The 13,210-nt window shown below is 34.7% G+C and overlaps 1 protein-coding gene across 1 annotated transcript; it reads right to left on the bottom strand.

Moving 5' to 3' along the window:
• Nucleotides 1-10,973: 10,973 nt before the first annotated feature.
• On the bottom strand, nt 10,974-11,922 carry LOC132629270 (protein NDR1-like). Its single transcript, XM_060344974.1, has one exon. The coding sequence runs from the start codon at nt 11,613-11,615 to the stop codon at nt 11,007-11,009; it is 609 nt and encodes a 202-aa protein (XP_060200957.1). The 5' UTR covers nt 11,616-11,922; the 3' UTR covers nt 10,974-11,006.
• Nucleotides 11,923-13,210: the final 1,288 nt, after the last annotated feature.

Below are 13,210 nucleotides of genomic sequence, written 5' to 3' on the forward strand. Positions count from 1 at the left end.
TAAAGCTCAATAACATTTATAAGTCTTATTTCAAAGTATTAGTATATTTTCTTTTAAAACCCCAACAGCATTTACAAGCCGTTTTTCTTAAAGTTCAAGCACTATATTTGCATTTTTTACTTTAATTAGTTAACCTAAGTTTGGTCGGACAACCGTAGTTAACGGATTCTAGAGGATGCCTAATCCCTTCCCTTTAGGATAATATAGAACCCTTACCTAGAATCATACTGATTAAGCAGACTATTAGCGGAGGTTTAGTTAGCTTTACCTTAGTTAATAATTAGGTGCCCTAATTCACCTTAAAATCAATTAGGTGGCGACTCCTTAAATAAACAATACAGGAATCACCAATATGTTGTACTCCGCTTCAATCCGGTTAAAATGGGGTGTAACACATAGTTTGTGTGGGAGCCTTATACAGAGGCCATCAATGATGGACTTCCGGAGTGGTGCCGAAGTGGTCAAGACATTTGGATGGTGCAGTTGCCACTCATTTGTGGGATCTACCGAGAGTGGGACATGGCGGGTCGGGTCAACAAACAATTTGGTAAGGAGCAGTATGTTTTGGGACCAATCCCCCCACATAGACCATTTCATTTTTCACTGGACAAGCGATTTAAAATAAGTCAGGAGATGGGGGAAAAATTTGAGGAAGCTGAATATTTGTGGGAACGCCGTCGGGAACTAATAGTTGAGGCTCCATATACTACTGTAGCTCCCGGACCGGATTCTGAATATTTTAAATGGTACCGAAGGTACTCCTACACCTTGATAGGAAATCCAGAACGTATCGTGGATAGGGGATACCAACACCTGGCAGGAAGGCACGAAGCACTGGTACGTAACTTTTGGTGCATGTCTAGTTAAATAGACAGTTAATGATGTACTATATAGTTTTCTAACATTTGAGTAGAAACAAAATTACTGCTAGTACTAATTAATATATCTTGAAAATAGTCTAAGAATTTGACTTACTACACTCATCAAATGCCAGTATTCAGGCAATTTTACCATGAAAATCTTAACCTAGGTGCTTCGATTTTTATACTTTATCTCTTTCGTTATTTAGCAAAAAGACTGTGTAATAATAAATTGACCATGATTATGAAAGTAATTTAATTATATTTTCTAACTAAATCATCATATAAAGGATTTGGAACCGATTTACATGCAAATACATGTGTATCATATGTATTAAATATTATAGTAATATTAATAACTATATCGTATATGATACACATTAATTTCTTTTTGTCAATCAGTGGCTTTCTTACGTCACTGTTTGTTATATATTTTTTTGTAGGCTCGTGAAATTCATGGAGTTAGACATTTGGCTTACAGTGTTCAGAAAAGTCCGTCAGAGTGGCCTTCAGATTCTCAGGGTATGAATGCATTGATGCAAAGGTTTATTTACATGTCGACTGAGTCTCTGAATGCTGCTGCAATGGGGACGAGGTTGACATTTGATCCCGATTATATACCACCAGCAGTTTATGTGGCACTGCCTAAGTTGCCAACTGGTTGTCGGGATCGTGCAAATGTACGTCGTGCTGGTAACCCACGGGGTCGAAGTCAGGTGGCGCAAGTTGACGATCTAAAGCCACACCCAGACCCGACTCATTCATTCTGTTGTAATGTCGGCCCATCTATGACTGCTTCCTATCATCCACCTACGAATTTACCCACCCCATATCACCCATCCAGTCCACATGACCCACACACGAATTTACCTAGCCCATATTATTCGTTGATGGAATTTTTCGACCCATCTATGACTGCCCCAGAAGCTCCATGTCACTCATCTCTATATATACATAGCTCCCACTATCCGACCATGTATATATCTGGCCCATCTATGATTCGGTCGGAGGCTCCATATAACTCATCTAATATGGTCACTCCACAAGCATCATCAAAATTAAAAGGTTTCACCCCATTTAGACCTTCCTCACAACCTTGGAGCCAACAGGCTTTGGACAACCTCCTTTTCCAGGTTCCTCAGACTAGTACCTCATCTCGACCTCCAGCTAATTTTCCCTGTGATGGAAGGAGGCTCAGTTTTAATGATACATATGCACCTACGCCAGATGTTCAGGACTTAGAGGCACAGGTTCGTTTTGAATTTACATTTTTATATATATAATTTAAGTGTCGCATTAAAAAGTAACTTTTATTTTGTATGATATTTATAGGGTGCGGAAGGGATGCATGAGGGGGTTCCTCCGCGCAGATCTCGTAGGGATCGCCGGCCAACACAATGTGGCACTGGTGGGAGGAAAAGATGCACACGTAGGGATGCATGAGGAGCTTTAACAAATTATTTTGAAAATTTATTGTGTATCTATGACTATTTAGACTTATATATGACTTATTATAGCGACATATATTCCGTCAATATGAATTATGGTGTATTTATGACTAATTAGACTTCTATATGAATTATTTTTTTAATAAATACGAAAATTGCATGTGGGGTTTAGACCTTTCTGCACCATGTATTTTTCTATAAATAGTCTTCCATAATACCTTATTCATCTCACCACGCAAAAACAAACTCTTTCAAAATGTCATCGTGGAATCCATTCTTCTGGCAACGCGGCCCAATGACATATCGCCCAGGTGACATTTTTAAGTCAATGGGTAGGAAATGGGTTTTGGAACGTGAATTAGAGTACTCGCTTATTCCGAGCGAGCGCTACAATAGACAATACATTTGCAAAATGAGGAGAGAATGGAACTACCGCCTGGATGAAGCTCATAATATTGTGACCGATTTAAGAAGTCGTGGCCTGCATCGTCCAAAACGCCGTGCAATAGGCATGCCGCTCACATCACCCCAAGAACTGAATGTTGCATTGAACCGCATTCGCGAAGAAAATAATAGGATGCGTTTGCGATGGTTGCGTTTGGAGGGACACAGATTGGGGTTATATGTTACTCCTGATTGGAACTCAGACTGCGAAATGTCTGATGAAGATGATTTTCCATAAGCAGTTTCTGTTGTTATGTCGGCTATTTAAGTATTGTACTTGTACCTCTTTCATTTTTCAATGTTATTTCAATTTGTATTTTATGCGAAATGCTATCGTATTCATCTTCATCTTCATCTTCCTCTCCATATCGTCCATCTTCATTATCGAGTGAGCGAGTTCCCCCCCCCCCCCCCCATCCGAGAGCGTCGTAGTCCAAGCCCCACAGTTCACAGCGCCGTAATCCAACTCCCCTCTCCTTTATGTTTTTTTTTTAAAACCATCCGCTCAAAAAAGGTTTTTTAGACATTAATGAAGTTAATTAGATTGAGATATAGATAATCGAATACGATGAATATTGGTTGAAAGTTTATATTGTTTTGGTTGAAGTAGTCTGATTATTTATAAATTGGATTAATGCAATTGTAAGAAAATGTTAGCTCTTTCAACAGCCAAGACCAAGGAATCCGTGTAAAAAAAAATTGGGATTTGACTTGTCCATGCTAAAAAAATTGTCCCTGCATTTCGCAAAATATGCAACGAAATATAAAAGCTTGGAAAAGATAAGTGCAACAATGCTTCTGTCAAGATTCTTAAAATGAATTGAAAGCTATTGACTAGCTTCTTTTTTAGCTTCTTCTTAACGTATGCAACAATGCTTGGAATGCTTGGAAAAGATAAGTGCAACAATGCTTCTGCCAAGATTCTTAAAATGAATTGAAAGCTATTGACTAGCTTCTTTTTTAGCTTTTGACTTGTACGTGTAAAAAGTTTAACAATCCGCTGACAAGATTCTTAAAGTATGCAACAATGCTTCGAAAAGATAAGTGCAACAATGCTTCTGCCAAGATTCTTAAAATGAATTGAAAGCTATTGACTAGCTTCTTTTTTAGCTTCTTCTTAACGTATGCAACAATGCTTGGAAAAGATAAGTGCAACAATGCTTCTGACAAGATTCTTTAAAAAAATTGAAAGGTATTGACTAACTTTTTTTTTAACTTATGAATTGTTCATGTAAAAAGCAAAGAAATCCGTTTCCAAGTCAAAAATAAATTGAAAGCTATTGACTAGCTTCTTTTTAGCTTCTGACTTGTCCATGTAAAAAGAAAAGGAATCCATTTCCAAGTGAAAAAAATTGAAAGCTATTGACTAGCTTCTTTTTTAGCTTATGAATTGTCCATGTAAAAAGCAAAGAAATTCGTTTCCAAGTCAAAAATAAATTGAAAGCTATCGACTAGCTTCTTTTTTAGCTTCTGACTTGTCTATGTAAAAAGAAAAGGAATCCGTTTCCAAGTAAAAAAAAATTGAAAGTTATTGACTAACTTCTTTTTTGGCTTCTGACTTGTCCATGTAAAAAATTTAAGAATCCGCTGACAAGGTTCTTAAAGTATGCAACAATGCTTGGAAAAGATAAGTGCAATAATGCTTCTGACAAGATTCTTTAAAAAAATTGAAAGCCATTGACTAGCGTTTTTTTTAGCTTATCAATTGTCCATGTAAAAAGCAAAGAAATTCGTTTCCAAGTTAAAAATAAATTGAAAGCTATTGATTAGCTTCTTTTTAGCTTCTGACTTATGCATGTAAAAAGAAAAGGAATCCATTTCCAAGTGAAAAAAAATTAAAAGCTGACGAGCTTCTTTTTTAGCTTCTGACTTGTCCAATTTTTTAGCTTTGCATTTCGCAAAGTATGCAACGAAATATAAAAGTTTGGAAAAGATAACTGCAACAATGCTTTTGACAAGATTCTTAAAAAAATTGGATTTGACTTATCCATGTAAAAAGAAAAGGAATACATTTCCAAGTAAAAAAAAAAAAATTGAAGCTATTGACAAGCTTCTGACAATTTTTTATCCTTGCATTTCGCAAGGTCAGCAACAAAATATTAAAAACTTAAATTTGACAAGTCCATGACGAAAAGTTATTTATAAACTTGGATTACTCCAATTTTGTATTTTACATTTTCGGTGCATATGCAATAAAATGCAACAAAATTTACCTTATAAAGAACTCTAACCGGTCATTGTTATCTTCGGGTGAGCGTTTACAAGCAAGAGCCATTTTTTTTTATTTTGCATTTCGCAAATTATCCAAAATCTTCGACTGAGACTTAACAATCCATTTACTATCCAAAAAATGTCGAACAAAAAAAGAACACTCCTGGAAGCTCTTCCTCACCTTTTGCTTGGACATTCCCGGAAAACAGAAATGATAGCTCAAGTTCAGAGTCACCCAACAGCGACTGGGGAACATAGGATCCATATGATTTTGAGATGAATATGTACAACCCCCACATGCTTGACGAACAAGAGGATGATTTTCGGATGCTGAAAAAATCAGATCCATGTGAGTACTACTGCGGATTACGCCGTGAATGGGAGCATAGGTACCATGAGTCAAATATGCTCATGAATGAGCTTGAGCAACTGGGGGCACCCAAGCCACGTCGATTCTCTGTGTGGATGGAACGCAGGGATATGGTAGAATATGAGGTAGCTGTGAAACAAATTCGAAAGGAGAATAATAGGATGTTGGTGAGACGTTGTAGGTACTATATCCTTAAGCTTGCTGAAGAACAAGTTGCAGCAACAAATCGCACGCTAACAGAACATGAAAGAGCAAGTGTTTTAGCACACGAACTTTATAAATCGGATGATGACATGCCTAACGAGCGCCCTTAGACCAACTATGTGTTATGTGTTTTAATTTTCAATTATAATGTAATTTTATGTTCATTCAATAAAGTGTTGTGTAAGTTCTATCCAACAATAACTGTTAAATTAAAGATAAAATTAAACTCTACAATACGAACCGTTTATATTTTAAAGTAAGGACGACAACATATTATTGAAGGACGACAACATATTATTGAAGATTACATAAGATAACAAAGATTACATAAAATAACAATAACAATAACATAGAACTCATGAAAAAACTTAACAGTAAACAAGCAACAATTTTTGTTATGACTGGTTTGCCTGCAAGTTCCACACCTCCTAGCCATGCGAGCAGGAGCAATATCCATTTCATTCCTCCTTCTAGTTGTTCTCTGGGCTCCAGATGTTCGCTCGTATGCAGTGTTTGCAATTAAACAGAAGGGACTTGCAGGCCAATATGCCTCATCACCCAAGGGAGAAAACTTTCCACTGTATGTTTGCTTATAATACCTACAACTGTAGTACTTGCTAACATAGTCCTTAGGCTGAATTTTACGGATTCGATAGAATTTAATTGCATGGGAACATGGCGTGTGGTAGTTTTTTCATTTCCCACACGAACATTTTTTTCCATTGTCAGAGACTTTATGGACATTTTCACCCTTACCTTCGTGTGCAAATGTCAGAATCTCGAAGACCCCAGTCACAATGTTGTAGTTCATCATATCAGTGTGCATGGCGGCCCTATCGCAATATTCATGGAACTTCTTATCAACACCGGGCGGCCAAGTCTTCTTATTTACTATTAGCAGAGCAGAAAAGACATTTCTTTTAACAAAATGGTCAACAAGATTTTTAAAGGTCAAGCGAACCATGACAGCAACAGGCAATCCACGGGCTTTCTTCAATAAACCGTTGTAAGACTCAGAGACATTTGTCGTCATAGCCCCCCACCTATAACCACCGTCCTTATCCAATGTCCATTTTTCCTTCGGAAGCTCGCTTAACCACATATGCGCTGCAGGTGACAAAGTTTTGATTTGTTGCATCCTCATTTGGTATTTCTTCTTCTGGTGCTCTGTAGCAGCCAACCACATTAGCTTCTCAAGATCAGAGTAAAGAAACTTTTTGTTAAAGTTGCTTTTTAAATGTCGAACACAAAATCTATGATGTGTGGTGGGTGGCTGTAACCATTCATGTGTCATTACACATTGCAAGATCCCTTGGTGACGGTCAGAAATTAGTCCAATGTCTTTTCTATCACAAACAACATGTCTCCATAATAAACTGAGAAACCAAGTCCATGACTCATAGCTCTCACGTGCAACTATAGCATATGCAAGTGGAAAAATATTTCCGTTTGCATCAATGCCAACAACAATCAACAATTTCATCTCATACTTACCCTAGACATGGGTGCCATCTATTGAGATGACTGGCCTACAACTTTTGAATCCATCGATACTTGGTTTAAAGGCCCAGAAAAGATACTTGAAGATGTGTTCGCCTTGCATTGTAGTTGACTCGTGTGTCCACTCAACAATAGTGCCCGGATTGAAATGTTCTAGGGCAGCCATGTATCGAGGCAATGCCCTAAAAGAACCTTCGAAATCACCATACACCATCGCAAAAGCTTTCTTACGCCCCTTTTACGCTTTTCTATAACTAGGAGTATAGTGATGGATGCCTTTTATAGTTTCCTGAACAAACTTAATACTGATTTGTGCATTGATCATAACATATGGTATCAACGAAGTAGCAATCATGTTGCTATTCAAATTGAAATGATCCTCTGTATAATCATCCGTATCACAATTATGTGGCTCAATCATTTTTCCTGCTTTCCACATACCACTTCCGATCAACGAAAAATGGATCATCCAACTACAACCTTCCTCATGCCGCTTGCAAATAACCTTCCAAAATGTACCTTTGGCTTGATCTGTTTTATATTCTTTTTTGTGGGCTATATTATAGAGTCTCACTACACTTTTCATTTACTTCTTGCTGTGAAATAACATACCTATTTGCATGTACAAGAAAAATATCAACTCCTAATTACACCAATTAAAATCACAAAATTCAAAAATAATATATTATTAAAAAAATTAGTCGCAACAAACTAACCTGATTTGATAACTTTAGGATTACTGGAATTCCAAAGTGCAGCCCGAACAGACCCGTTATCTGTCATGTATGCAAAATCTTCCGGTTCTACTTCTTCTGTATTATCCAAATATGGGATCACATTTGAATGATAATTAACACTAACATTACTGGGGGCCGCAACATCTTCATCAGAATCGTCACCATCAACAGACGATTGATCATCGTCCGTCCCTTCATGATCTAATGGACTATCGCTATCCGACACATTTATTATATCATTAGCTAAATCGTTATTGCTCACAATTTGTGTGAGCTGAGTCAACGTGGGGTTATCTTCAAAATCGTTATGCCTATAAATAAGAAAAATTCATAGAATTTACAAGTCAAATACAATTATACAATCCATAAATAAAGTGAATAAAATATGATTACATTTACCTATCACTGTCCAATTCACTTGGACCAGGATGTGAAGGGTGTCGTACATTACAATTCAAATTATGCAACTGCGTAGTAGCATTATTTGGTCCACCCGCCTCACGATTCTGTCCACTCCAATCGAAGTTATGATCGTGTGTTGAAGCCATACCATCATACCGTGTACCATAATTAGTTGTATCATTTGACTGACTACCAAATCCTACAATTGTTTGTTGTTGAACTACACCCCTTGAAAAACCAATATTCAAACTTGGGAGATAGGTAGTACCTCCAAAATTGAACTCATTGTCGGTCGGTACTTCGACCTGGGTAGAGCGTTGAACTGTAGCATACATGTCAAGCGCCGCTATGCATATGTGATTTTTAAAAGTCTCAGGACAACGAAGAAATGACGATAAAGATTCATCGTCCGTAATTGGCATCTCACCATAAATTGGTGAACCATCGACTGTAAATGAACTTGGACATCGTTCGGTTATAACCACCGATAGTTCAGGATCATTTACGAACATTTTACTCCTTAAGACGCGTTGCAGACGATCATATTTTAGGGAAATTGGAAACCTTTGCCCTATTTCAGGACCACAGTTGTATCTAACCGAACCTGCTTCATCCACAACTTCACCACCCCAAAATAAATACACTTTAACATGAGTTTCCGTCATCTTTTATGAGATATATATGAGAGAAAAAATAAAAGTTGAAGGATATGAAACAGATAAGAGAAAAACAATAGATGAAAGATATGAGATGGATAAAAGAAAATTGAAAGACTAAGGATATACCATAAGTAAAGATAGGACAATATTTATAAATGAAGAAAAGTAAAAAATTTCGCAAATTAAGTCACGAAATGTAAAAGATATTATTTTGAAAATTATTCAATGCTCGTCTGAAACTGATTGAACCAACAGAAATGAACAAAAAAATAAAATTAAAACCATAGCGATATGGAGAGCAGAAAAACGATAAAAATAAATTATTTTCCTATTTCGTTTTTATATAAATGAAATAAAATATATATATATATATATATATATATATATATATATATATATATATATATATATTCCTATTTCGTTTTTATATAAACGAAATGAAAATAAAATTATTTTCCTATTTTTTTATATAAACGAAATACAAAAATAAAAAAATAATTATTTTCATATTTCATTTTTTAATAAACGAAATGCAAATTTTTTTTTTTTACTATTTCGTAGATATACCAACGAAATGCAAAAAATATATATATATTTTCCAATTTCGTTTTTATATGAACGAATTTTTTTTTATCCTATTTCGTTTTTTAATACACTAAATGCAAAAAAAAAAATCCTATTTTGTTTTTTTATTCACGAAATGCAAAAAAAGTAAACCTATTTCGTGAATTAAATCACGAAATGCAAAAACAAAAAAAAAAAAAAAAACTATTTTGTGAATTAATGAACGAAATGCAAAAAAAAAAAAAAAAATCAGTTTCGTTCATATTAATTCACGAAATACAAAAAAAAAATTAGGTTTTACCTATTCCGTTGATTAGTTCACGAAATGCAAGAAAAAAAAATTGTTGCATTTCGCTACACTTGTAGCGAAATGCAACCAAATTTTCCGGCTATGAATAGTGTTGTGTGGGTATTTCGTTTGATAACCAACGAAATACCCATTGTGGTATAAAAAAAAAAAGGCAGTCCATTTTGGGCTAATGGCTGCAAAAATAAGCTATTTTGGTTCCGCACTCGCATATTAAGGCAAAGAATCTCACAAGAGTGATATACTGGAGTTGCACAAAAATTTGTAACTTTTGTATTTACACTTATATAATGTTAAAAGTAATTTTTAAATTATCAAATCGCCTAAAAATAAATACATAATTGTTCATAAAAAGTGAATTTAGTAACCTAAAAATAAAGCTAGATTACCTGCACCATGTGAAAATTAACATAGTCATAATGTAAATATCCTTTACGTATCAATATATAAGTTAAATTCTTCAAAAGAAAACGAAATAAAATTGGGGAATATGTTCTCCTTTCCAAAGTGAAGAATCTTAACTCATCTGCTCCAAAATCCAAACGCATCTGACTCTTGTGGTAAGTGGGCTTTGGATAGGCCATGAATAATTCAAGTAATTGGGTGAGTCCAACTCTTGATAATGTTTATCTCTAGCCGAATTCTAATAAAGCTCCAGTTACTAGATCAATCTAGTTGACTTGTAAAAATTTCACGGGGCGTACTATTTTTGGTCGCCTCATTTAATTGGTACCATCGTGTATTTTAGTAGAGGTCCGTCTATCTGGTGTTTCCTCATTTAAAAGACTACTTTTACATCGGCTTTCTGGCGTTAGCTAATATTATCAGGCGAAAGCAACTCGGAAACATATCGGACGAGACCTCAATTAAGAGGACAATCATTTGAAGTACTTAAGTACTCAAAAAATCTCAAGTAACCATATATTGGTAGCTGAATACAAAGGACACAGACTCATAGGATGTCGACCTGCCTACTCGGGTCCTATTTGGATATGCAGGAAAGGGTGCTACTAGATGTGTGTAGGGAATTCCTACGTTATTTCAAAAGGATTGCTTGAATTGCTTTGGATGGAGACTACAAGTGATGTTATATAGCACGGACTGACTCATATTTGCCGGTCATGGAGAACCTAATCCCCAACAATAATAATTGTTAAAAAAGAAAGGAAAATATGAACCTTAACCAATGCAATTTCCAGGAACAAGTCCTTTACAACCTGGAAAGACAGAATGACAAAAAAGTACTCTAAATTAAGTAGTCAAAAGATTCTTCTCCTTCATGAACCCCAAAACTAATATATTAAAGTAAAAATGATAAAACAAATAATGTAAGTCCAAAAACCCCAAAACAACAATGAAGTTGTTGTGCACTAGATTTACCAGTATCATCAACTTCAACCTTATTCTCCACAAAATAATGATGTTTCTTAGTATACCAAAATGTAATTTTGTACTTAATTCTACTACTCACATCAACTCTAAAAATTGCCTTAGATCCGTTTGAAACAGCCTTAATTGCATCATCCCATGGCATATTATGAGTCTCAATCATGCCACTTTTAAAAGCTTCTTTATCTTTGCCTTGTTTAAATCCATCAAATGTATGATTACCAATAGGGTAACTAGTGTTTGTACCATAGTAGAATTTGAGGTTAATATCGAAGTAGCGGACCCCCTTGTCCTTCATTTCGTTCTTCAGATTGAGCTGAAACGACAGATTGTTGTCCCGCATCGTTGCATTGTTGTTGGAGTTTACCGATTTGTCAAGGCCTCGCACATAAACATCTCCGATGGAACATTTAGGCTTCGTGGTACGTAGACTTAGCCAGAGGATCAGAGCTGTGACGCCTAGACTCACTATGCTGTGACAAGCACATGACTTTTTGGAGGAAGAACCGTTATAAGGCATATTGAAAAGTCGAAGACAAGTTCAAGATTTGAGATGTTATCAAAGAGAGAAAAACAGATGAAGAAGAAATTGAGATGAGAGTAGAGAGGAGTGGTGGAACAATTTTCTTGAGAAGCACATTGTTGAGATAACTTCTGTGGTTTTTAAAGACATGATTCTCAACAAGTCATGTGTTTTCTGCTTATTTAACTTTTAAAAGAAGACTTGGGTCAATGACTCTTCTATTTTGTTTGCTATTTTCTTCCTTGCCCTTAGATAGTGGTTGCTTCTTGCCAGTGAAATTTCATGGAACAATTCAACAATGTTGGAGTAGTTTCCAAGAATCTAGTAAAACTTACTCTCCGAGTCTCCGTTTCAATTTGTGTAACATATATAGTTTGAGACAACATGGGGTTAAAAAAATAATAGTAAATAGTTTTGAAATTTATAGACTAACATATGTCATATCATTTGTATAGTTATAAAACATTTTGAAATTTATGATCTTAAATATGTCATAACATTTATATGATTATAAAAACTTCTCTTAAAGATAAAATGGAAAATTAATTATTTTAAATTATAAATGCATCATTTATTTGAAACTAACTAAAATGAAAGTGTAACACAAATGGGAACAAAGGGGAAAAAAAAAGAAGGACAATCCAAAAGTCAGTTTTCATAAAAAAGAAAAGCTTACACACGGCTTCTCGAGAAACTAAAATAAAATTCATTACTTGCACCTAATGATTTTAGATATCCTTTCTTTAGCTGGTTCTAATTTTTTATATTTTAAAGACATATAATTGAAATATAAATAAAATATGTGTATCAGTTATCAAATCTGACACTTCTTCAATTAAATAAAGATATCTCAATTATTTTAGTACTAAATTTAGTTCGAAATATTTGGCGTTATAGAAAATCAAAAAGTCATTTACTGCATTTTTTCAAATCTATATTTGTTGTTTCAACGAGTGGACTATCAATTAAGCTAGCATTTGGTCATAGATTCCCAAAAAAGTTTAGAAAAAATTGATTTGGGTGGAGTTTTTTAAGTTTTGAAAATGTATTTGGCCATAATTTTTCAAACATATTTCACTTTTTGTTTTGGGAAACATGATACATTACTTATACCCATAAGTTTTAAAAATTATCAAGAATACCCAATTGTACAAAACATACATACCTGCTAATCTCAAATTATGCAGAACATGATACTTTAATAACAACTGCTAATAACATATTTACTAACTAAAGATTTGAAATGTGTTTGGTCATAGTTTTTCAAAACATATTTCACTTTTTGTTTTGGGAAGCATGATACATTACTTATACCCATAAGTTTTAAAAATTATCAAGAATACTCAATTGTACAAAACATACATACTTGCTAATTTCAAATTATGCAGAACGTGATATTTTAATAACAACTGCTAATAACTCATTTACTAATTACTACAATTCAAATTACAATACAAAGATTCATTTTTATTTTTGCAACGGATTTCTACAATTGGCAGAGCAATTTTTCCTAGGATTTATTCTTCTACTGTTTGAGCACAACTTAGCTCGTTCACTTTATAGAAGATATTGCGTTAATTGTGGAAACATGA

The sequence above is a fragment of the Lycium barbarum genome, chromosome 2 (assembly GCF_019175385.1).
Source record: "Lycium barbarum isolate Lr01 chromosome 2, ASM1917538v2, whole genome shotgun sequence".
Classification (NCBI taxonomy): Eukaryota; Viridiplantae; Streptophyta; class Magnoliopsida; order Solanales; family Solanaceae; genus Lycium; species Lycium barbarum.

Coding starts and splice junctions, on each gene's coding strand:
- LOC132629270 (XM_060344974.1), bottom strand. CDS start 11,615: ATGCCTTATAACGGTTCTTCCTCCAAAAAGTCATGTGCTTGTCACAGC.